This window comes from Camelina sativa, chromosome 6, assembly GCF_030686135.1.
Source record: "Camelina sativa cultivar CO46 ecotype springtype chromosome 6, ASM3068613v1".
Lineage (NCBI taxonomy): Eukaryota > Viridiplantae > Streptophyta > Magnoliopsida > Brassicales > Brassicaceae > Camelina > Camelina sativa.
In genome coordinates this window covers 24752645-24772916 of record NC_141885.1, presented here as the reverse complement: position 1 = coordinate 24772916, position 20272 = coordinate 24752645, and the positions used below count along the sequence as shown (strand labels likewise).

The 20272-nt window shown below is 36.1% G+C and overlaps 3 protein-coding genes across 10 annotated transcripts; 1 reads left to right on the top strand and 2 right to left on the bottom strand.

The window, feature by feature from the left end:
* Positions 1 to 1060: 1060 nt before the first annotated feature.
* On the bottom strand, positions 1061 to 10769 carry LOC109133369 (subtilisin-like protease SBT4.1). 4 transcript variants are annotated; one of them, XM_087454608.1, is made up of 11 exons: positions 10553 to 10767; positions 10160 to 10251; positions 8076 to 10046; positions 7510 to 7698; positions 4085 to 4316; positions 3268 to 3808; positions 3059 to 3162; positions 2530 to 2772; positions 2240 to 2363; positions 1944 to 2166; positions 1061 to 1830 (listed from the first exon to the last, which is right to left on the bottom strand). In XM_087454608.1, exons 5-11 carry the CDS (start codon positions 4243 to 4245, stop codon positions 1253 to 1255), a joined length of 1974 nt encoding a protein of 657 aa, XP_087310734.1. In that variant the 5' UTR covers positions 4246 to 4316; positions 7510 to 7698; positions 8076 to 10046; positions 10160 to 10251; positions 10553 to 10767; the 3' UTR covers positions 1061 to 1252. The 4 variants fall into 4 exon arrangements, with proteins under 4 accessions (XP_087310734.1, XP_087310735.1, XP_087310736.1 ...); XM_087454609.1 differs by having other exon boundaries at positions 7510 to 7686; XM_087454610.1 differs by having other exon boundaries at positions 9955 to 10046.
* A 1173-nt stretch (positions 10770 to 11942) lies between these two features.
* Positions 11943 to 14108, bottom strand: LOC104792819 (serine/threonine-protein phosphatase PP1 isozyme 4). Of its 2 annotated transcripts, none has more exons than XM_087454606.1 (4): positions 13575 to 14108; positions 12629 to 13188; positions 12340 to 12541; positions 11943 to 12246 (listed from the first exon to the last, which is right to left on the bottom strand). In XM_087454606.1, exons 1-3 carry the CDS (start codon positions 13786 to 13788, stop codon positions 12353 to 12355), a joined length of 963 nt encoding a protein of 320 aa, XP_087310732.1. In that variant the 5' UTR covers positions 13789 to 14108; the 3' UTR covers positions 11943 to 12246; positions 12340 to 12352. The 2 variants fall into 2 exon arrangements, with proteins under 2 accessions (XP_087310732.1, XP_010517350.2); XM_010519048.3 differs by having other exon boundaries at positions 11943 to 12228.
* A 1585-nt stretch (positions 14109 to 15693) lies between these two features.
* LOC104792816 (protein DA1-related 2) lies at positions 15694 to 20142 on the top strand. 4 transcript variants are annotated; one of them, XM_010519045.2, is made up of 12 exons: positions 15694 to 16195; positions 16268 to 16449; positions 17374 to 17461; positions 17576 to 17693; positions 18015 to 18135; positions 18263 to 18346; positions 18433 to 18552; positions 18656 to 18868; positions 18955 to 19017; positions 19144 to 19259; positions 19336 to 19394; positions 19586 to 20142. In XM_010519045.2, the coding sequence occupies exons 1-12, from the start codon at positions 16096 to 16098 to the stop codon at positions 19918 to 19920; spliced, it is 1599 nt and encodes a 532-aa protein (XP_010517347.1). In that variant the 5' UTR covers positions 15694 to 16095; the 3' UTR covers positions 19921 to 20142. The 4 variants fall into 4 exon arrangements, with proteins under 4 accessions (XP_010517347.1, XP_010517346.1, XP_019102546.1 ...); XM_010519044.2 differs by having other exon boundaries at positions 15806 to 16195; positions 18012 to 18135; XM_019247001.2 differs by having other exon boundaries at positions 15924 to 16195; positions 16268 to 16422.
* Positions 20143 to 20272: the final 130 nt, after the last annotated feature.

The window sequence follows — 20272 nt, the reverse complement described above, 5'->3', positions numbered from 1 at the left end:
TATTTTTTTTGGTTTCTTTCAACAATGCTGGTTTAGAATTTTAATTAATATAAACTTGCATCACAAATATATAACTTATAAAATTTAACTCTAATAAAAGAAACAGAACAAAATTTTAAGGGTCACTTGTTTATATATGAGGACTATAGTGTATTTAGTTATATATATACAACTCGCATGAAAAATGATAATTAACATTATCTTTAAAACAAAAATGTGTTATAGTTACAATCCATTTAAATTAATTTTCGTTCTAAGGTTTATTCTATTCGAGTATGCAAACTCATTGCCCTCATCTAACATTTCCGTGGGTGCAAAGAGAGAGTATTAGAAGATACACTACAACGTCACCATCGATTGATGAATTAATACACAGAAAAACAAAAGCTGGACCGATTGAGTTTTAGTTTCTAATGCATTTCATATTTAATCATCTTTTTTTTTTTTTTTTTTTTAGTTCTGTCCAAGTGAAGCTTACAATATTAAATAGAGCGAAAGGGTTCGACGTCCGTGAAGTATTTAATTTCTTCGTCTACACCATAAATCCCTTTCTCACCTGCACACATTTATATAGGATAAATAGAAAAAATCATTTAGAGCCTTACAAATATTATTTTGGTTGTCACTTTTACAATTTGTTAGTACGACATAAATTAAATATTTGGTGACAAATTCTGAAACAACATTTTTCACCAGATATGTTCCCTTTCATTGGAGATAAATGTTTTAAACTAAATGTATTTTTATATCTTGAAATCAGAGAGATTCATGGTCACAACCAATTCACAACAAAAATTTGGGTTTGATGTGTTTTCTTTTTGTTTGCATTAAGTAAATGTATACTTTTGTTTCTTTGTTGAACAAACGTACCATGTAATTTCTCAACCTCTTCATGGGTGAGTTCTGCTGCAAAATTATTTGAATTTATGTTTACAAAAAAAAAAAAAAAAACATTTTGAAATAATGGTAAGCAATGAAAACGTTAGGCCAAAAGTGCGTAGCTACATAAGTTCTATATCATTATAACGGCATTTGTATTTATTAGACTCCCTTCTGAGCGTTTGTTTTTCACAACTTATTATTCATTAATTTATATATAAGAAGGTTTTAAATCATGACTTAGTACAGGACACACTCTCTATCAACGGAGGGATCATTAATTAAGACTCGATAGTCTTTTATTAACTAGATAAATAAACAGAGTATATTATTAATAAAGAGTGCAGAGAGGCAGCTTTAGTTCTTGGGGAATTCAAGTGCAAGCTTCGGGTCCCTCATCAGAGTATATGACAATGGGACTCCTGACTTTGCGAGAACCATCGATTTCCGTCCACGTGAGCCACGTGTTCCTTGTCATAAACGCCTTCCCCGCCTTCCAATTCGGCTTCGATGTTCCGGTGACAGTCACCGTGAAAGTCTTGTTCTGTCCCAACTCACTAAACTGTAACTGTGGAGGGTCCACAATGATATCGTTAAAGGCCTTATCACCCCGCGGGTAGTTGATTTCTCCGCGGTAAGTGGACTCTCCGTCGTAAACGTTGGTGACCGTTCTACGGAAGATTTTTTCGAATGGGGCATCGAGGGGGACTCGAGCCGTCATGGTTGGATAGTTGAGGTCGGCTTTGGGGTCTATCTCTGTCTTGGAGCAATCTATTTTGTCGCTTCCAGCGTCTGATCTTAGCTTCTCTGTGTTGTAACCTTGTTTGCACATGTAATCTATGTAGTCTTGGTAATGTGTTTCGTAGACCAAACCCGGGTCTAGGACTTTTGCAGCGTTTAAGTGACCTGACCCGTATGCAAACTCATTCCCCTCATCTGTCATCTCCGTGGCTGCAAGGAGAAAACAAAAAAAAAACAATATTAAAAGAATATATACTACAAAATACAAATTAATTACATCACTCATACACAGATAGATAGATATGATTGGTGTTCGAACATACAAGTGGTCATGAGGGCAGATTTAACAGCAGATGGAGACCACGAGTTGTTGAATGACTTGAGGTACAAGGCAAGTCCAGTGGCGTGAGGGCAAGCCATGGAAGTTCCTGACATTATGTTGAATCTTAGATGGCGGTAGCCGTTGGAGGGGACGTCGTCTGACAAAAGATTCACATTCTCTGGCCATCCTGCTATGATGTCTAACCCTGGAGCAGCTATATCGGGCTGAAAACAAAACTCAATATATGAGATTCCAACCATATATATTCATTTTCTTTTATAGTGATGATCAAATTACCTTTAGAATGTTTGCTAGGAACTTGTCACAACTAGGACCCCTTGACGAGATTTTAGCAACAGTTGGAACCCATCCCTCTTCTCGTGCAATTTCTTCCGTCTTGTGGATTTTGACTGAACCTTTGCTGTAATATATAGGAATCAATAAAAACCATAATTCATTTTTTTTCTTCTTCTTTTTAACTTTGTGGAGTAAACGATTAGTCATGACTTGTATAGAAGCGATAGTTATATCACGATTAGTAATGATATCTTTACCATGAAAAAAAAAAAAAAAAAAACAATCGTTACCCTTGATGTTTTCTATAGTACTTCTCTAGTTTAGCCTTTTTTAGTTTGTCCAAAAATATAGAAGCGATAGGAAACTGTAACTTTTTCGTCTCATTGAAGTCATGAAGTTCCTTTCCCAATACGATTGCGCCTTTCGCTCTCTCTTTAATCGCTTTGTCCAAGAGTTTGATTTTTGAGAATGGGACGAGAACATCTTTTCCTTCGTCGTTCTCATCGTTAGACGAGATTGGGTGAATTTTGCTTCTACAATTGAGAAGCAAACGTTTTCATTAAACAAATATATAGTACAATGATATATATATAGAAGTCATTTGCAAATATCATTTTACTCGAAGCATATATAAACTGATGTTCTATTTTTTTTTAAACATATCCATTAGAGCATCTCATTCTGTAAGTATTTCAAAGGGTTTTCATGATTTAAATATATATATATATATATATAAGTTAGAGAAAATTTAATTGTGAAATCGGATCATGTGCATATGCACCAATTTGCATATAACAAACCCTTATGAGGAGGACTTACTCAGCGATGAGTTCACGTTTTCTTATTAATTCAGCGGGCGCTTTTTCTCTCAAAAGTGGGTAGAACGAATCTTGTGTCTCAAAGGTGTTGATTGTGTCGTACACCTGGTTGCATAACAAAAGAAATTCATTGGGAGACTATTTTGAAAGTGATAAATAAGCCTAATGGGAGATACTTGCGAATCAAGAAACATATCTGTTTCTACTTACTACAATTGGCTTATCTTCTCCTTCCAGCTCCAACTTAGTCTCGAAAAATCTATCTTTCAAGCTCGCTGCAACCGTCATGACCCAAGGTGCGGCATTGACGACCTCATGATATTTCCCAGTGTTCCCGGCGGCGGCTGAAGTCAAAATTCCATTATTAAGTGCTCTCAGGAACGCCCACGAGATTTTATCTTCTTGCAGCTGAGTATATTTAATCCCCTGGGAAAACGAGATGATGTCGACCTTGTCCAAGATCGCTTGATCTATTGCCTTCACGACATCATGTTCTCGACAAACTTGACTCTCTGTACCATCTAATCTTATTACATTCCAACATGTTTTGTAAACGGCGATCTTTGCGTTGGGAACACCACCTCTCATCGTGCCTTCCGCTAGCCCAAAGTAGCTCGCCTTCTCTACTTTCCTACCGGCAACAATGGAGGCTACGTGTGTGCCGTGTCCCGTCACGTCAATCACCGATTTCTCTTCAATCCACTTGTACTTTTCTTTGCCCGGGTAGTATGATCGAGCCCCAACGATCTTGCTGCAATTGTAGTTTTCAGTAGCAAGATTAATTCTCACACACACACACAAAAAAAAAAAAAAAAGATTAATTCTCACACTTCCAAGATTATAATAACCATGTCAGCTCGAGAAAAAAAAAAAAAAATCTTTTTATTTTCATCATACATAAATGTTTATATAACGTAAATTTTGAGCCCAAACTAATCCCACACGGATCTATGAGTACATACTAAACCAAGATCGATACTAAAAGAAAGTCTAATGAAAAAGAGAACGGTTGATAAATGTATAGTACTTGTTGCAAGTTATATCTTCGCATTTGTTCTCCCAACCCGGAGGAGGAGGGCTGTCGCTAAGGAAGACCTCAGAGTAAGGCCAGATGCCCGTGTCGATGACAGCCACCACCAAATCACTCTCATTCTCGGGGTTTCGCTGAGCTTCTAATGTTAGATTCATGAAGTCCCATGATCTTGTCGTTTGAAGCTTTAGGTCTCTGCTACGTGACCCTTCCAATACTTCTCTCCTCCCTGCATCGAACATTAACATCATCCCTCCGTTATTACAACATATCAATTAAACTCTACCACTAGGCTATAATTTTTTTTTTTTTGCGTTCACTTGTTATTATAATATTGTAATGATCATATATGTATATAATAAACTCCGATTAACCGGAGATAACTGAGATGCGACGGAGGAGAGACGAAGCTCGAAGAAAAGAGAGAAACTTAGTTTTCTTATTAATCCAAGATAAAGTTCGTTACAGAAAGTTTAAACCCAATTAACTGACTCATTAGTACTTTATAGTTAGACTAATCAGCTCAGCTAGATAACCGAAGATAACTCAGTTAAACCAATGTTTAATAACCGGTTCATACTCTAATACGTCCCCCTCAAATCTTTATTTCCGAAGTGTCTGGTTTGGGAGATAAAGATTCGACAAAGACATTTTCTGCAACAGATGATGGAACGGTCCTGGGTGGAGAGACTTGGTAAGGATATCTGCATGCTGTTCTTCAGTTGGTACATGGAGTGCTTTAAGGGTACCTTTCTTGAGTTGATCCCGTACGGTGTGACAATCAATCTCGATATGTTTAGTCCGTTCATGGAAGACTGGATTCATGGCGATGTGTAAAGCTGATTTATTATCGCAAAACAGCTAGACAGGTGCAGCTTCTCGAATGTGTAAGTCCTTGAGTAGCTGTTGTAACCAAATGATCTCACAGGTTGCTTGCGCCATACTCCTATACTCTGACTCAGTGCTACTGCGACTTGCAACTGCCTGCTTTTTAGATTTCCAGCAAATGAGTGAAGAACCAAGGTAAATACAATATCCTGTGACTGAACGCCGTGTCTCCTTACAAGTAGCCCAATCTGCATCAGAGAATCCATTCAAGCAGAGATCGGAAGTGACAGGATACATCAAACCTTGTCCTGGATTCATCTTGAGATAACGGAGAACCTTGTGGGCAGCTTGAAGATGAATATCAGTAGGAGCTGATATAAACTGGCTCAGCTGATGAACAACAAAGGTAATATCCGGCCTAGTGATAGTCAGATATAGAAGTCTTTGGTAAGACGCACGTTTGGATCCATCGGAATAGAGCTTGGTTTACAGCCTAAGAGACCTGCATCTTCAAGCAGATTCTGAGCATATTTGCGTTGACAGACTGAGATGCCCTCCGATGATCGTGAAATCTCTAATCCAAGGAAAAAGCGAGCTGGTCCAAGATCCTTTATCTTAAATTCTGATCGCAAAAGGGTCTTCAAGTCGTGGATAGCAGCATCATCATTACTTGCGATCATAATGTAATCGACATAAACGAGCACAACAACAATGGAACAAATTCCTGATGGACGCATAAAGACTTTAACGAAAAGTGTATTGTCAGCAGGAGACTGAACGTAATTAGCTCCCAAGAAAACACTTAACAGACGTTTATACCACTGTCGTGAGGCTTGTTTCAAACCATATAAGGATTTTAGCAAACGACATACCATATTTGGAGGTAAAACTACACTCGGTGGAGGAGTATAACCTTGAGGAAGATTCATGTATATCTCTTCATCCAAGTCACCATGGAGAAAGGCATTAGAGATATCCATTTGTGTCAAGCTCCAACCTTTCGCAGAAGCAAGGCCAAGAAGCAGATTAACACTGGTGAGTTTTGCGACAGGTGAAAAAGTCTCGAGATAGTCAATCCCCTCCTGTTGTGTGAAACCCTGCGCAACCAGGCGCGCTTTATACCGTTCAACAGAACCGTCTGAGTTATACTTGATAGTAAAAACCCATTTGCATCCAATCGCGTGTTTCCCTGCAGGTAGAGACTCAACAGCAAAAGTCTTGTTAAGTTCAAGAGCAAAGAGCTCATCATTTGCTGCTTTAGTCCACTTTTCTGATTTCATGGCTTGATGGAATGTTTTTGGTTCTGTTTCAGAACTATAAGAAAAAATATAGGATTGAAACAAAGGTGTATATCGATCAAGAGTACAAACAGAAGAAAGGGGATATGGTGTAGTCTTTTTAGGTGATGGAGGAAGAGAGTGAAGAAGAGGAAGAGGAGGAGGAGGTGGTGGTGGTGGTTGTGGTGTAGGTATGGAAGGTGTTAGCACTGTGGCTGGTAAAGTGGAAATGGAAGGAACAAGAGAGCAATGGTACCCAGCCAGATAACTAGGAGCTTTAGACTGTCGCTTTGGTCTAACGTTAGATACAAAGGTATGATCCGTAGCAGATGTAGATACAGTGCCAGCCGGAATGGTACCATGATCATGCTCTAATGATGGTGCAGATGGTACAGTAGGAATTAACGAATCTTCATCAATGAGAGGCATGCTTTCTACAAAATGCAATGGAATAGGAAGAGGCAAAATGGAATTGGGAAACATATCAACAGCAGATGATAGTAATGAACTAGTCTTAAAAGGGAAAACATCCTTTTGAAACACAACATTTCTAGATATGGAAATGACATTAGACTCTAAATACATGACCTTATATCCCTTATAACCCACTGGATACCCTAGAAAAACACAAGATTTAGCTCTAGGAGAGAACTTATGATGGTCATGAGGAATAGTATAGACATAACACAAGCAACCAAAACTTTTTAGTAAACTATAATCGGGTAATTTGTCAAGCAACAGTTCATATGGTGATTTATTAGTTAAAACAGGAGAAGGCATGCGATTGATTAGAAATACTGCAGTCAACACACACTCAGTCCAATATTGCAGAGGTATATTTGATTGAAAAAGTAAAGATCTGGCCACATTCAAAAGATGTTGATGCTTGCATTCAACTACAGAATTTTGTTGTGGTGTATAAGCACATGAAAAATAATGAATCATTCCTTGTTCCTTGATAATATCAGTGAATGCTAATTCTGAGGCATTATCAGATCTAATGGCTTTAATAGTGCTATTATATTGCGTTTTAACATGTTTAAGAAAGATAGGAAAAACTGTATGAACTTCTTTTTTATTTCTTAAGAGATAAACCCATGTAGTACGAGTACAATCATCAACCAGAGTAAGAAAATAGCGAAACCCTTCTACAGACTCGACACTAAAAGGACCCCATACATCAAGATGGACTAAATCAAAAGGCTTATCTGCTAAATGGCCATGAGAGACATATGCTAACCTTTTATGTTTAGCTCAAGGACAAATGCTACAATGCGAAGCTAAAGAAGAACTTTTTAAAGAAGGAATCAAACTAACAAGTTTTTGGAGAACTATATGCGACGGATGTCCAAGACGTTGATGCCAAAGAGAATCATCAGAGACCATAGAAGCAGACAAATAACATACTGCATGAAGAGATGGAGAGAGGGAAGTATTCTCAGTTGCCATAATGTAAAGGTCTTGAAAGACTCTACCCCTCCCAATCATCAAGCCCTGAGAAAGTTTCTGAATCAAACAACAAGTGTCAAAGAAATGTGCAGAACAAGATAATGTCTTAACCAATCTACTAACACTAATCAAATTAAATTTGAAATCAGGAACATGCAAAACATTGTATAAAATCAATTTTTGAGAAATGTAAACTGTGCCTATATGAGTAATGGAAACCCTGGTACCATTCGGCAATGTCACAGTAATATCTGTAACGGGTCGTAAATCTGTAAACAAAGCTAGATTAGAGCAAACGTGACTAGAAGCTCCACTATCTATAATCCAAGCATCATGCGATAAAAGTTGTTGTAAAGAAGAAAGAATATGGTTTTGAAAAGTTAGAATATGGTTTTGATATTTAAGAGAAGTCATAGGAAAAGGAATAGTGATACCAGAGGTAGAAGTCTCGGCCATCAAACCATGTTTAGAGATTGTGGCCATAGCAGTAGGAATACTAGAAACAAAAGATGTAGCTATAGGCTCTTGAACCTGAACTTGACTTTTGTATTGAGTAACCATCTGATCAATTTGCTGTAGTGTAAATCCTTGTAAACTCACAGGAACACCATTGGGAACCATGTATTGTGGATACTGAGTAGAAACAAGACCATATGACACATCTTCAGTCGGAAACATTCCAATCTCTGAATAAACTTGAGCAACTGCATTAGCCTTTTGCATAGAATTTGCATACGGCACCATTTGGTTAGAAGATTGTTGAGACATCGTTGGCTGAGACTGCATTGTAGGCAACCGAGGCTGGAACTGATTTGGAGGTCTGTAATTGTATCCCGTAGCATTAGTCTTGTAACCAGGGGGAAAACCATGAAACTTGTAACACTTCTGAATAGTGTGACCAACTTTGCCATAGTGAGAACAAATAGGCTTTGGAATAGTCCTATTAGTGTTATAAGCGGCTATATAGGCACTCTCTGCATCATTCATCGGAGCTACACTTTGAAAAGCCACATTGTCAATTCCTGTAGTCGGTTTAACCACTATTTGTCGTTCATCTTGTGTCACCATGTTGAAGGCTTCTTCAATGGTAGGGATCAGCTTAAGTATTAATATATGAACATCTAGCCTGATCATAACCCTCATTCAACCCATCAAAAATTTAGTCACACGACTTCGTTGTTGCAGTCGTTCCCATTTAGTGGCTGCATCACATTCACATCTTCCACAAGTACATACTGGAAGTTCCACATAATTCTTATGTTCTTCCCACAAAGTAAGCAAAGCCGTATAATATGTAGACACATCCATTGATCCTTGAACAATCTGACTAAGCTTCTGTTCAATAGAAAAGATCCTAGGAGCATCATCTTGCTTAAAACGAGACAATATATTCTTCCAAATTCCTTCAGCAGTAGGAATAAAAAGTAAACTCTGTCCTATCTTTTTATCAACCGAATTCATCAATAAAGTAGATACCATATCATTGCATCTAGACCATACACCAAAATCCCTATGATCTTCTTGGGGTTTTGAGATCGTACCATTGATAAATCCAAGTTTGTTTCTGACATTAAGAGCCATCCACACCGATCGACGCCAGGAAGGAAAATCAGAAACAGTGACAAGACGATCAGAGACGAGAACAAGTCCTGCGTGGTCAGCACTATGCAGATGATACGGATTCTCATATTGATCAGTTTGATATTGTGGTTGTACATTCACTGGGTTCGGAGTGGAGGATCGCTTCATCGGAGCATTTGTATTACTAGAAGAAGTCATTCTCAAAGCAAGAATCACAAATTTCAAAGAAAGTGAGACGAAAAGAGAAATCAAAAACAAGAATCGAACTCACAAAGGTCAATCAAAAGAGAATTGAGAGAATCAGAAAAGTGTAAAAGACTCCAATGAGAAAATCACATACAACGGCGAATAGTTCTTGAACAAATTGAAAACAAGAGCAAATCGGAAAACTCATCTCCATCGCTAGATGCTGAAGCAATAGAAACTCAATTGGAGAGCTCTGGTACCATAATAAACTCCGATTAACCGGAGATAGCTGAGATGCGACGGAGGAGAGACGAAGCTCGAAGAAAAGAGAGAAACTTAGTTTTCTTATTAATCCAAGATAAAGTTTGTTACAGAAAGCTTAAACCCAATTAACTGACTCATTAGTACTTTATAGTTAGACTAATCAGCTCAGCTAGACAACCGAAGATAACCCAGTTAAACCAATGTTTAATAATCGGTTCATACTCTAATAGTATATATAAAATAAATCGAAACGCAAACGTAACGAAGCAATTGTGGTCTTACTCCTCAGCTTTTGACATTCACTTTGTGTGAGTCTTGCTGGCAAACCGGTGAAACTCTCACTATACCTGTAGATAAATGCATCCTCTATAGTGCTGCATGTGTTGAAATACAAAACGATTAATTAGCTTTCCCGGGAATTTTGACCTATACATGTCATCAAAACCGATATGATTTATAACGAATATACAAGGCAAAAAATTAAAACCTATCGTCGTCAAGAACTTCGCAGAGTAGTTCCTGGTGACCGGAACTTGACCCATATCGATGCCCTCCAACTTTCATCTGCACAAGGTATGTCTGTGCCATACAAAGCAACAAGTTTTATGTCAAAATCCAAACATTATTCTTTATGCTATCATTGTCCTAAAATAGAAATAGAAACATTGGATATGGGAAACTACGTGGACTATGTGTATGTATGTCAAGCAAGATGCACAAAAGAAAATAAAAGCAAAACGGAATAGTGATTCTGATTAGTGCATGTCAATTAAACGAGACTTAATATTATTAATTATTTAATTAACAAATATATTCACGAGAAAGGGTTTCGGATTAGTGTGGGGAATGTGTAAAGAAAAAGGCCCAATTTTTTTCTCACCTCTCGCGGGTCGTTTGCTTCCGCAGAAGAAGCAACGAAAAAGAGTAGCTGTTGAAGAAGGACGAGGAAGGTACGAAAAGATGTTGCCATCCCTCACTCACTCACTCACTCACTAGAACAATCTTTTTAATTCTTTTTCTTTAAGGCTTTTTTTCGTCAACTCTTTTCTTTAAGGTTATATATATCACTCTAGTGTTTTTAAGTTATGTTTCAGTGCATGTTAATGCTTGATGCCTCTATTTATAGAGAAAGTTCGTGAAGGAGATTGGGACCAAAAAGGAGTGAAGAAGAGGAAAATTGGAGGAGAAGATTGAAACCAAACATTTCATCGTGCAAAAGCTTATCAATCAATTTATGAGAATCTTATTCCCTTATTATGAAGTTGCATGCATTTTCTGGTGATTCTTGAGAAATTCCATGATGAAAAAAAAATGTATTTTTACTAGAAATCAGGAGTATACGGTATTGATTCAAGTGACAAGTCAAGAAAACGTGAGGTTTCACGCACATGTGTATAATAAATGCTTGGTTCAATGAAACTTGTAAGGTCCAGCTCGAGCGCAATTTGGTCAGACAGTAACGATCATCTTTCAATTGTTTGTTTGTGTTTACGTCAGTCTATATTTTATTATCTTCTTCAAATGAACCCACACACAAAAAAAAAAAAAAAAAAAAAAAAAAAAAAATTGTAAACTTGCATGACAAAGGCAATGGTTGAAAACTGCACTTTACGTCTAACGCTTATTTTCAATTTACGAAAATGTTTATAAAAAAAGTAAATATTTAAAGTAAGTTTTCTTTTTTTTTTTTTTTGAAATATTTTGTTTTCAATCGAAGGCCTAAATAATAATGTATATAATGGCGCAATGGAAAGTTGAGGCTAATATGACATGGTCACAATACTATGTAGGAAATGTTTGAGGATACTATGATCGAAGGATACCGGAAATGGACTCAGAATATGAACATATTCAAAGATATGATAATGACATAATATATGTCTACGGAATTGGATACATGTGGTTTTGGTTCCCGTTTGCAAAAGGAAAAAAAAAAAAAAAAAGTAACTTTTACGAGCTATGGCTTCGGTGTTTACTTCTAACATCATACAATTTCATGCCCTCTAATTATTATATTCTATTCTATTTCCGGAGTCCACCTAACGGATAATATATCAATATCACACTTCACATACGATTATACCAAAACGAGTGGCCATTTCTTGGTTTATTTGAATAGCCCACATTCTTTGCCGCCACTTCACATGAACATGTGTGAAACTTGTTCTTGTCTGATTTTAGATGCTCATTAGACTTTTATGATGATTAATTGAAGATGTCTATATGCGTTACATTCACTTTCACATCCTGCTTAAGAGACGAAGCTCATCTTACTTAACTTTTGATTTTTCAATCAATCATTTCATTTGGTGTCCTAAATCCAAGAAACGATCATATGCATGTACACACCAACTATGTGCTTTTCAACAGGCAGATAGAAATCATCTAAAAAAGCCCATAAAAGAAGTGAATTAAAAATATGCAGAGAGTGAATTTGGGGAAAAAAGATTAGAAGACCAAGGTCTTGCTCCTTTCCAAGAGCTCTCACTACCATCATCAGTACACACTTTAACGCCAAATCTTCAATATCGATTTCTCAAGCATAGCCAAATCCATCTGTGAAAAGAAGGAAAACTGAAATGACCCATGGAAATTAAAGTTTGACAGAGAATCCTTTCATTCACTTGTTACGTTTTGGTTTTTGCAAAGGACAGTCTATTGACTAACCTCAATGGAAGGATCAAATCTTTGTGGACATCATGAATTTGGTCTTCTTCTCAGCGGGCTTCAAAATCTGAAATGAGCACATAAGGTTCTCGTCCACGCTCATCATCGCACCAGCATTATCAAATTCGCCACAGTAGTTAGGAGCTGAAAACACCGTCACGAGTTGCCTATCAGCAAAGAACTCATAGCCATCCTCCACGACCTGCCATCATCAAAATTTTCAACTTCCTTGTTAACATCCCCAAAAGCAGCAGTAGAATCAAAGTGTGACATGACTCGAAATATATACCTGATGGGCACGGCAAACAAGGTCTAGATCATGTTTTGTAAGAAACTCAGAGACTTTATCAGGACCAAAGGTGTACGAAACCCCTCTATCATTCGATCCCCATCCTTTAACATCTTTCCCAGGATCAGACCAAAGCAAATCACAGAGCAGCCCGTTGTCCGGAATCATAGTTGGACGAGGCAAGTTCCTAATCTCATCCAAATGATTAAGCTCAGGGGAAAGCCCACCGTGCATACACAATATTTTGTCATCTATAAGCGCCGCAACAGGAAGACAATTAAAGCAATCTGAGAAAACCTTCCATACCCTCACATTGAACCTCCTTTTACATTCATCATAAAACCCATAAATCCGATTGATAGAAGCACATTCGTGGTTTCCCCTTAGTAGAAAAAAGTTCCCAGGGTATTTGATCTTGTAAGCTAGCAACAGACATATTGTTTCAAGACTCTGTTTGCCTCTGTCCACATAGTCCCCCAGAAACAGATAATTGGCACTAGGAGGGAAACCACCGTACTCAAATAGCCTCAGCAAATCACTATATTGCCCATGTATGTCCCCTGGTTAAAAATTTCATTCACACCACCACAAATCACTATATTGAACCTATCAAACAGTTAACTACAAACTCATAATCAAAAATGGATGTTTTCAACAGTTCCAACGAAAATAGCATTTCAACAGTTCTCTCATCTATTCAAATCTCAACACCAGCAACAAGCTAAACTAGGAGGCCTATCCACTCAATCACAATCCACACAAAAAAAAAAAAAAAAGCCAAAACAACATTTCTCATTCAGATTCTTCAGAACACCAATCAGAAGAAAGTGGTCAAACAACATTATCCAAAAACCCACACACTCGCGAAGACAAACAATAGGAACCCTAAAAAATTCAATTCGGTTCGACGAATTAAAATGAAATTTTTAGGAAGAGAAAACAATACCACAAATTTTGATGGGTGCTTCAAGCTCAAGCAAATTGGGTTGCTGAAGACAAATATCTCGAGCTGTAGTACAGAGCTGTTTGATCTCAGCTTCCGAGAGCTGGACTTGCTTTCCCGGTCTAGCTAACCGAACCTCCGTGAGTCGTTTGATTATATCATCAAGAACCGCCGTATCAATCGCCGTTTGCTGCCCCTGCGTCGTCGTCGTCGCCATTAACAGAACCCAAAAAAAATAAACCCTAATTTTTTCGACCTCAAAAAAAAAAAAAAGCAAATGCAAAACAATCAGTGAAAAAAGGAAAAAAAAAATATAAAGAAGAAATTACGCGCAAACACTTTCGAGTTTTTTTTTTTTTTTTCAAAGTTCGAATTGATTTAGAGATATGATAAATTTTACATTTTTGTCAAAGAAAAAAAAAAAAAAAAAAAAAAAGTGATGGAGACGGAGACGAAAATTAACTAAAAATAAACAAAAACCTTTGAAATAAGAAAAACCCAGAGGAATAGTGATGATGAATGACAAGTGACGGCGTCGTTTTCTAAAAGTCCTCAAAATGGGCTACATATCTCAATTGTTAATGGGCTATGTATTAGTCCAACTACAAGGTTACTTTGTATTGAGGGTTAAAAGAGCCCATAGTCCAATGACGATAAGTCTCTCTTTTCTTTTCGATCGTATATCGTGAAAAGCTGAAAAGGTTTTTGATTTATTCTTTCCAACTCAAATCCACGTTTCTTCTTCTCTCGAGGCCTTTTTTTTTCACCTAACAAAAATCTTTACAGGTACAAAGTTAACGATTTGTAATATACTTGGATAAGATGTCTCATATGCATGCATATGAGATAAAAAGAAAAGTAAATTCTTGGATTTTTAGTTGCATGATTAAAGACAAATGCATCGTATCTTGGATTTTTTTTTTTTTTTTGCATTGGCTACTCAATCTCAGCCAATAGCCTCACGTTTTTCTTCGACGTATATATATACACATTAATTTTGTTACAAATTTTTTTATCATTTTTAAACAACTTGATAAAATTATGGATATCAAGGTTTCAATAAATTCGTGTTGAACTAGAATAAACACATTTGTTCAACCAATTTCAGTTGTAAAATTAGCTGACGCATATAGTGATGAGGTATAAACTAATTAAACACATTCGTTTTAAATATATTTTAACATTTTCTTCTTCTGGTGAAAATTAGCTTAAATCTATTATGGGGTATATATTATTATATACTTGAGATAAACTATATAACTTGATAAGAAAAGAAAAAAAAAACAGAGAAAGAAAGAAAAGGATCAGTATTCTTTAAGTGAGGATTCCCAAAAATAAGCAGCCTTAATAAAAATAAGTTATGGATCGTCCATACAGAGATCGACTTTAGCAAGTTGATAAAGAAATGGTCAGATCTCAAGGTGGAAACTGTCCCTGAACAAAAAAAAAAAAAAAGCTAGATTTGATCTCTGCTGTTTTTAATCCACTATATTAATTTTGATTCATAAAAAAAAATGTAATCTCAAGAAAAATAACTTTAAAAAATGGCAATAGGGTTAGGCTTTTGTTCTGTAAAAATTGGGTGTCTGATTCCACTTTGAAGCCTCTTTCACCTTTGCTGCGTCATCGCCGGTCACGACCTTCCTATTAGATTGATGCCTCAGATTATAATAATATAGATAAAAGGGTTGGTCCGTCGTTTGTATGTCATAAAAGTTTTAATTGCCATATTAAAGTTGTCTGTGTGCTAACGTTGCAAAAGCGCATCTTTATCGTTAGATTACACTAGCTAGGACTTTCGTAATAAGCCGGTATAGCGTAAACATTGTGTTATAAACTTATAATTAGTTCGTATTTAACATGTTTGATGTCTAAATCTTTCTATCATTTTAGGTCTAGTGTGCCAATTGACTCTTTTTCAAAACAATGAAAAAAAAAAAAAAAATCAAACTAAACCAAAGTTAGAACCAACGGGACAAGCGGTCTCCATCAAAACCCAAAAAGAAGAATTTTTTAACTTTTCGTAAACACAAAACTCACTTTTTTGGTATTTTGATAATTTAAATGATACAAAAGAAAAGGTTACAAGTTTTCAACTATCCTCCTCCTCGCAACACCGTTGTTTGAGGATTCTCCGCCTCAGCAAAACCCAAAAAGACATGTTAAACAAAAAAAAAAAGATATTCTCTTAGAAAAAACATCTCTTTCTCTCTGTTCCTTTCCTTTCAGAAGCTAAGCATCTCTTCCTTTTCTTTTTTCTTTTTAAATTTTTTTTAGCCCGATCTCTTCTGCAAAGATTCTCTCTTTCTTTCTTCTCTTTTCATATATGTTTTAATTCTCTAATAACATTTTAATGACTTATAACTTCTTCTTCTTGTTCTTCTTCTTCTTCCCTCTTCCCTCTTCTTCTTCTTCCTCCTCTTCCTCTTCTTTTCTTTGCTTCTCTCTCCGGCCGTCGTTTTCGCTTTACTCACACGTTTTCAAGGATATATAAAAGCACGTGTGGGCCATTCTTTCCTCCTTCATGGATTCTTCTTCCTCCTCCTCTTCTTCTTCTTCTTCTCCTTCTTCTTCTTCCTACGGTGTTGCTCGTGTCAGCCATATCTCCAATCCTTGTATCTTCGGTGCGTTTTTTCTTCTCCTTTCTTTCTTCCTATACGTTTTCAAAGTGTAACCTAACGTTTTGATTATATCAGGGGAAGTTGGGTCGTCATCTTCGTCGACATATAGAGATAAGAAATGGAAGTTGATGAAATGGGTGAGTAAGCTTTTCAAGAGTGGCTCAAATGGTGGTAGTGGTGCAGCTCGCACTAATCACCATCCTCCTCAGTTTCAAGAGGACGAGAATATGGTCTTTCCTCTACCTCCTTCTTCTTTGGTAAATTATTGTATACTCATTTAATTTATAAACATCATTTTTTTTTCTTTTTTAGAAATTTACACGTATACTATAGGCGTGCGATTATTCATATTAAAGCATTATACAAAAGACATGTGAATATTACTACTGTTTTCTTTTTAAAACTTGTTTTCTTTGAAATATCACGGGTCTTGTACATTCTGTAAGATTGTCACATCCATGAATGAGTTGGTCCATTTCTCACTTGTCATAAGTCTCGTTGGGTTTTGATGCTCAAAATAAGATGATGTGACAATGTGGCCTTGAGATAGGTTTATAGTTTGGCTCAATAAGGAGTATTAATTAATGGGCCAAGTTGAGATATTTTCTTTTGGTAATTGGTTTTCTATTACCGAGTTGAGATATTTCCGATTCATTTTCATGAATAATACGGATTAGATTCCAATGTTATGTGAATAAACTTTTCTAATAATAATACTTATTTATTATTTATGCTTTAATATGATTGTTAATTAGTATTAATTTCTAATTTTTTATAGTCAGCTATTAGGGTACTTTAATTCTTATATAAAAAACAACATTTTTTTTTTGAACTACCTAGCTCATTGGTTAGGAATAGAATTTAAATCCATAAATTAAATCCATGAACACAAAAAAAAATTTGGTACTTGATGATAGAGTTGGGATTGGATTGAGGTGGCCTATTTTGATACCTTTTTTTTTTCTGTCAACCTAATTTGATACCCTTAAGCACTACCAGTAATTTTTAGCTGTGATCATATATATGAATCTTTTAAAAGGTGAAATTTATATTTAATTTGGTGGTGGAATTATTATTCTAATCTGAAATATGCTAATTCGTTTCATCAGCTTTTTTTCTTTTTCTTGATGCCATTATAAACAATTTTTTGGATGGTCATGTCAATGAATAACGAATCACAGGATGATCGGTCGAGAGGTGGACGGGACAAAGAAGAACTCGACCGTGCAATTTCACTTTCTCTAGCCGACGACAGGAAGCGCCCACATGGTAAACTCTATCTACGTTCATGAATTCAAATTAGACTAGTCCATTAAAAACGTTATTCTATTACACTGATAATAGACTGACTTTTTTTTTTTAATTGTGAAAACAAATGCGCAGGGTACGGTTGGTCTACGGATAACAATCGAGATTTTCCAAGGCCTTTTCACGGTGGCTTGAATCCATCATCCTTCATTCCACCTTATGATCCTTCCTATCAATGCAGACGAAGACAAAGGTATAACAAAATGCATATTCCCTTTATTAAAAAAAATACATTCTCTTCATCTTAAGAATATTCATATAGAAAAAAAAAAATTGGGTTGTTTATATATAGTAGCATAATTAGTTCAACCATAGAAACTCCACATCACGAATTATCCTAATAAATCTAACTTTTAATCGTGAACTGGAAATTATAAAAATTATTAAACTAAAAAAAATTATATAAATTCTTAAAAATTGATTTGATGATAATACTATCTTAGAGAATATAAATTATTAAGCAGCTATTTTCCAATAGCACATTCGGTAACGTTGTTTGCGTGATTTTTAGTAGAATATGCGGTGGTTGCAATCGTGATATTGGAATGGGTAACTATCTAGGATGCATGGGTACATTCTTTCATCCTGAATGCTTCTGTTGCCACTCTTGTGGTTACGCTATCACTGAGCATGAGGTATATATTATACACACACACACAAATACATGTACTTATATAATAATACTCTTAATTTGTGTTAATGTCGTTTCGAAGTGACTAACAGACTAAGGTTCTGTGTGTTTGCCTTCTCTCTTGATTCAAGTTCTCTCTGTCAGGAACCAAACCATATCATAAGCTTTGTTTCAAAGAGCTTACTCATCCCAAATGCGAAGTTTGTCACCATTTTGTAAGCAACTATACAATCACCTTGTTAAATTCTTAAATATAACGTCATCTATATATTTTTTCACTTTTTAATAATCGCCTCCTCAGATTCCAACTAATGATGCTGGTTTGATCGAGTATCGATGCCATCCGTTTTGGAACCAAAAGTATTGCCCGGCTCACGAATACGATAAAACCGCTCGTTGTTGTAGCTGTGAACGCTTGGAGGTAATCAAATACATATTAATCGTTCATAAGTCCATATCTATTTTTACTTTTTTTTTACAAATCAATTTCATGTTTTTTTACTTGTATGTTGTGATCCATGAAGTCATGGGATGTGAGATATTACACGTTAGATGATGGGAGAAGTTTGTGTTTAGAATGTATGGAAACCGCGATAACCGATACTGGAGAGTGTCAACCGCTTTACCACGCGATAAGAGACTATTACGAAGGAATGTACATGAAACTTGATCAACAGATTCCTATGCTTCTTGTTCAAAGAGAAGCTCTCAATGATGCTATCGTAGGAGAGAAAAACGTAAGTTTCGATATTTTTACTTACACAAATAATTTTTGTAAGCGCTTCTATCAAATTACAGTTAAAGTTATCTGTATGTTTCACAGGGATACCATCACATGCCTGAGACAAGAGGTTTATGCTTGTCAGAAGAACAAACGGTTACAAGTGTAAGTCTTTTCAAACTCTCCTCGGAAACTTAATTACCTTCTGATTCTAAACAATGATTTTATTTTGCTCTGTTATATATATATATATATATATATATATATATATTTTTTTTTGGTTCTTTACAGGTTCTTAGAAGACCGAGACTTGGTGCTCACCGTCTTGTTGGTATGAGAACTCAGCCTCAAAAGCTAATACGCAAATGTGAAGTCACTGCGATTTTAGTTCTTTATGGCCTCCCAAGGTACTATACTAACTCAATTCTCAAATTAGTTTTTTTGACAGTAATTGACTACTTACCTAATGGCTTTTGGATGAAGGTTACTAACCGGAGCAATTCTCGCCCATGAGCTCATGCACGGATGGCTAAGGCTCAAAGGTACATACTATACATTGTTTTGGATTTAGGTATTTTAGTTATAAAAAAACTTGAAATATAAGTTAGAAATATACAAGTATTTTAAATTATATCATATTATGTAGTTATATGCACCATCAATGTTGATATATAAGCTTATAACCATAATTAAAAGCAATATTTAACATCTTTTAATTTCTTGTTTCTATTAGGGTATAGGAACCTTAACCCTGAGGTAGAGGAAGGAATCTGCCAAGTCCTCTCTTACATGTGGCTTGAATCTGAGGTTCTCTCAGATACTTCATCAAGAAACTTGCCTTCAACAGCATCGGCGGCCATGCCATCATCATCATCATCATCTTCTAACAAGAAAGGAGGGAAATCAAACGTGGAGAAGAAACTTGGAGAGTTCTTTAAGCATCAGATAGCTCATGATGCATCTCCAGCTTATGGAGGAGGTTTCAGAGCAGCAAATGCAGCGGTTTGTAAGTACGGTCTGCGTCCCACTCTCGACCATATCCGCTACACTGGAACTTTTCCTTTGTGATCCTATCAGTGACTTTCAAATTTAATGTTCTGGTGTTATCTTGCCATATGATCTTGATTTGGATATTGGATGGATCACACAAGGCTTATTTTAACTTTGAATTGAATCTCAAGATAGACTTTATCTCCCCTTAGATTTTGAATGGGGAGATTTGTTGTTTGGAGATTTTATAAGAACAATGATTGGATACTAATCATATTTATAAAAAGTCTTTATTGCCAAGCTAACACCAAGAAATTACTAACAAATGGATGTATTTCAAAAATATGAAACTTAAACAATAAGAACACGAGTCCTACAAAGCAGCTAATTCTTGAAGCAAATTTTGGTAAAACTCAAGAAACAAGAAGCA